General features: G+C 32.9%; 1 protein-coding gene across 1 annotated transcript; it reads right to left on the bottom strand.

Annotated features, from left to right (window-relative positions):
- Nucleotides 1-2,895: 2,895 nt before the first annotated feature.
- On the bottom strand, nt 2,896-4,697 carry LOC110629755 (uncharacterized acetyltransferase At3g50280). The gene has a single exon (XM_043949524.1). It carries the CDS (start codon nt 4,684-4,686, stop codon nt 3,103-3,105), a length of 1,584 nt encoding a protein of 527 aa, XP_043805459.1. The 5' UTR covers nt 4,687-4,697; the 3' UTR covers nt 2,896-3,102.
- Between the last annotated feature and the right edge of the window lie 817 nt (nt 4,698-5,514).

The raw sequence follows: 5,514 nt of genomic DNA, 5'->3' as shown, positions 1-5,514 counted from the left end.
GATCATTAAAATTTCCAATAAAGAGTATTTATTAGGTTTCAATTGGAGAGCGATGTATGGAGCTGTAAATAAACTAAATTATTTGTGAGTTATTTAAAATTCGACTCTATAAAAACTCAATCGGATTCGATTCGATTTCTAAAGGAGTCGAGTTTGAACTTAATTTTTAGCCTTGTTTATTAAACGAGCCAATTTTGAACTCCGTAGTATTTGGCTCATTAAAGTTCATGAGCTGACTCGTTAAGAGATTCGTAAACAGGCTCGTTAAGAGGCTCGCAAACAGGCTCGTTAAAAAACTCACGAATAGGCTCGTTAAGAAACTCGCGAATAAACTCGTTAAGAAACTCGCGAATAGGCTCGTTAACAAGCCCGTGAACAGGCTTGTTAAGATACTCATTAATATGCTCGTCGAGTTAAGATACTCAACTATTCGATTACATCACTGCCACTTAATCTATTTACCATATATATTATTAATTTTAATATTTATATCTCGTAATTATATAATTATATTATTAATTTATATATTTATTTTTCACTGTATGTCTTTATAAATAGATACCTTTTTGAATTATTAAATATCTTAATAAACTATTATCATTATTATTATTTTCATATATTTACATATGTATTTGTATGATTATTTTTCTATTTAATATTATTCACTTAATTTTATAAATTAAAATTTTTATATAATTTGAATATAAATCAATATCATTATATTGATAAAATTTGAGTATAATGTGTATATATAATTTAAATTGATTATATTTATATTAATATATTTATTTTATGTAATATTTTATATTTATGTTATATGTATAGTATTTTTTATATAATAAAATAATTTAATATAAATTATATATTTAAATAAAAATAAATAATAATATATGTGCAATGAAATGATAACATATTAATAAATTTTATATAAAAATGTCTATCTATATTAACAATAAAATTATATAAATTTAATTAAAATTATATAATTTAAAAAGAATCTCTCTCACCTGTATAGTCTATTTATATATAAATTTATATATTTATTATACATATTTCAATTAGTTTTTCATGTAATATAAATATTTAAATAAATATTATTAAATTTAGTATAATATTATTAATTTTATATTAAATATATTTTATAGAATTAATTAAAAGTTTATAATTAGTATTTGAATAATAAATATTATTTGATGTTATAAATAAATAAATAAATATTTAAATACTAAAATCTAAATAATAAAAAATAAAAAATTTAAATATTAAAATCTAAATAATAATAAAAAAAATTAATCGTTTGTTGTTGATGAGAACATAATTTTCATAAAATCATGGTACGTTAGTTTACATATGAAATATTAAAAATTTCTGAAATAATATTTATTATGTCATATCTATAAGTGGAAACTTATAGAGATGGAGGAGTAAAACTCTTTTATATATAAAAATTTCACTTTCTATTGTATTTTAAATTAAGAATTTGGTTATAGTATATTTTAATTAAATTATATTTAATTTTATTAAAATCTCTTTTTGACTTTTTAATTTAAAATTTTAATATTTAAATATTTAAATTAATTAAGTTTTATTAACGAGTTTTTTAATTTAACTTTCGAGGTCGAGTTTAAATTAGGCTTGTTATTAATTTAAACGAGTTTTTTAATCGAGTTTTCAAGTTCGAGTTTCAATTAGACTCGTTATTAGTTTAAATGAGTTTTTCACGAATTGAGCTCGATTATAGTATTTAATTTTTTTAGTCGAGTTCGAACTTATAAAATTTTTTAATAAACCAGGCTAAACTTTATAAAGTTCGGCTCGACTCGATTCGATTACACTTAGCTCAACTTGATTCGATTACACTCAGCGACATATAAATAAATAGTATAGATGCTACTAATAGGTAAATGAAATTTCTTTTAATTTTTTTAAAATTTATATAATTTTATTTTAATTATTTTATTTTTATTTTATTTTTAATTTTTTTAACTATGGTTGCTTAATCAGCTTATCTCAAATTCAAAAGAGAATAGGATTTTGGTAGGTGTGAATGAGTTTAGCTTGAATGGTTCAAGTTTCACGCTTTCTTCCTTTATTCCCTTTACTCTTTGTTCTAGTTACGTATAACCCTCATTCTGATACAGTGGCACATGTCATTATCATACATAATCGTACATACGGGCTAGTGACATATAATTGTCATTCTGTTACAATGTCATGTGTCACTATTATACAGAGCCATATATACGGGCATACTCCCCCCTCTCTCCATCAAGGCGTACTCCCCCATCTCTCCATCACCAGACGGCTATTTAATTCCCTCCAACGCTCGACAGAGTCATGGTGTAGATGAATCCATTCCCCACTGGTGAGCTGAATCCCTTTTCATTGAGTCCAGACTTTGGTTTGCCCGGCCTGCTTGAATGTGGTTTAATTTGTATACTAGTGGACAGGCGTTGCGGATCTCTTTTTGTTGAGCCCATACCTCAGTCTACCCAGCCTGCTTGAATGTGGTTTAGATTGTGTATAAGTGGACAGGTTTCGTAATGGACTCTAATGGGTTTTGAATCTTATTTTTCTACAAGAGCTAGCGATCATCAAGTGCCCATTTGCCTGCTCATATTATTTCATGATTAATGAGGAATAAATCTGGATGCCTCAATTATAACCGCGTGCTTTAAAAAGTCTTTTATCGAAACGTATTTTCTCTTGCCTTTACCCATTTTGAATTCCTATTTTCCATTTTACTCTCAACTCTTTTATCCACTCTTCTCATTAGAATTTTAAAGTATGTTATATTATTCTCATAGCTTTCGTTAGATTTTCAATACAGTCTGATATCCTCTTTTACTCTTTCGTCCCTTTCTAATTTTTTCCCAGTCCGGCTCCAGCTGGGTTGATAGACACAGCCTCCATATAGTAATATCATCAAATATCATGACGATGGAACCCAAAACACCAAACTTGAGAAATATTTAGAAAAAGGCAATAATATTACTAGAAAAGTATGTCACAAAAGTACAAAAGATGAAAGTAGTCACCAGAATATCATCCACATCACCAAAACATTGTCGTCACCATGATCACCGTTGATCCAACATCAGCTTAGTTAGATACATATTGCATGAATTCATCGTCACACTCAATCCCAGCCATTGTTTCAGGCGACAAAGTCACCTCCAGATCCACGCTGCCGCCGCCTTCTCGTCCAGGAAATGCCGAGATCTTACCGTCAAACTTGTTGGCCCTACCACTCCTAACGGCCAAAGGTCGGCCCCACCCAAAATCATTATCGTACATTGGAAATCTAGGCGAGCTAGCCACGGTCATTGTTGCACCATCAAAGTTCCCCAACGGGAAACACCGTGGATTCTTCTCCCAATTCTCCACAAAACGACGTACCATTTCGTCGTTGTGAGCAATCACGTTCTTATTTAATTGTTCGGCACACCAGCGCAGATCCTGAGATAACACGTCGCCTGCTGATGCGTAAGTGTATACGCCTTGAATTGCGTTTCCGAAATAAAGTGGATCCAATTTCGGGTTCAACCGGTGCCGGCAATTCACCGACATTCTGAACGTCGTCGTTTTATCCGGGCTCAGCTTCCTCGCCCGCGTCACTGCCTTCCACAGCAGCGCGCACAATGATTGAAAAGAAGAAATCTCTGCTGGTGCTGCTGCTGGTGGTGGTGGAGTTTTGTTGGACTCCATTCCTTGAGGTTTCGAAACGGCGTTCTTGGACGAGTTTTCAAGAATTGTAGTCATCGTCTTCCCGTTGATTTGATTACATAAAAGATCATTACTTTGTTTCCCCATTAATTCGACAGTGTCAATGCCTGAATTCTGAATCCATTTCTTGTTGTTAGCTCTGGCTTTGAGCTTCAAAATCGCTTCTCTGCTAAAGCTGAAGATTCTTTCACTTAATGGCTCGTTTTCATCAAACGTGACCTTGGGGCCACCTTCAGGGACTTGAGGCACCGCCGGAGATATCAGCACCGAGTTCCTTGAAAAATCAGGCATTCGGCAGATTTTCTTAATTCCTCTAGAAATATCAGCGAAGGTGTTAAAGAAGTTCCAGAAGGAAGTTCCATCTGTGACAGAATGGTTCAAGGCACAGCCAATGAAAACCCCATCTGCTAGCTCCGTCACCTGAACGGCCAAAATTGGCTTAAAATGTCCATCGTAACTAACAGTACGATCAAAAGCAAAGAAGCTCTTGACGCACTCCGGCACATGAACTGGTGAAAGAATATCGCGAATGGAGAGATGGGTAGCAGTGGCGTGCAGGAAATCAACCCCTGCGTCGTTGCAGGTGATGTAAATGTAGCCATTGGGGTCTGTTTTGAAGCGACCAGCGAGTGGAGGGAAGTGAGAAAGTGTTTGAGAGAGAGAATTCTTAAGAAGGAAAACAAGGGATTCAATTGGAATTGAAGGACGAGTGAAGAGACAACCCTTTTGAATATAGTGACGAGGGAGCAAATAAAGGTCAGAGACTGAAAGCTTGAGGTCTTCCATGGTGGATTTCTGGTCTGGGAAGACTCTGCATTTTGAGATCAGAGTTATAGATGGAGCAGAAGGCATTTTTTTGTTTTTTGGAAGAAATTGAGTGGCGTCTCTGTTATCTGTCTCACTCTCTCGCTCGCTTTTTGTATGTAAATTTGCGAGTGATGATGGGAAGGGAAGTGACATGGGTATTTATAGGGAAGGGTCTTGGATTGGGTTCACGCATTTGGAGGAATTTTGAGATTTTCTCTCATTTGCTTTTATCATTAAATTAGGGAGCTCCGTGGGGTTTGATGATAGCCGGCCTATTGTCACATGCTTAGTGATTCCAACCCAAAAATCCACTCGAGCAGTGTCGCACTGTTTGATTCCGACACTTATGGACCGTGACACTATATATCCAGTTATAGTAGAGTCCTCTCAAGAAAACTAGACCTAAAATCCGTGAAAATTCATTATACAAATTAATTTATTAGCACACAATTTAATTTATATTTGAGCAGATTTAGATTCAACAAAAAGGATTTAGTTTACCTGACTTGATGAGTCAGTGAGAAACGAACCTATCTACACCGTAACCTATTAGCACGAGCCATGCTAAAATTTTTAATTAGATAATCAATCAATTAGTGTGCGTTGGATTTAACGGTAAAATTTATAAGAATTTAAATTTAATTTTAAAAGTCAGTTAAGCCGGATCTCTTTTTATTGAATTTGGGTTTCGGTCTGTCCAGCCCGCTCGAACGTGGTCTGGGTTGTATGCTAGTGAATAGGCTTACGTAGTGAAATCTAGTGAATTTTGGACCTGAATTTCCTACGAAGATTAAATGCCAAAAGAAAGCTAAAACAAATTGAACTCAAATAATGACTATTTCAATTTTTTTTAAGAAGGAATTCGAAACAACAAAATAAAAAAAAATGTTTATGGTTAATTATTTTTATTTCCGTTTATTATGCTTATTGTAAATTTAACCAATTTATTAATGCAATGTTTTAACTTTACATTAATAAAGA

Source organism: Manihot esculenta, chromosome 13 (genome assembly GCF_001659605.2).
Source record: "Manihot esculenta cultivar AM560-2 chromosome 13, M.esculenta_v8, whole genome shotgun sequence".
Lineage (NCBI taxonomy): Eukaryota > Viridiplantae > Streptophyta > Magnoliopsida > Malpighiales > Euphorbiaceae > Manihot > Manihot esculenta.
Note: the sequence above shows the minus strand (reverse complement) of the source record. Positions and strands in the feature narration are given on the sequence as shown.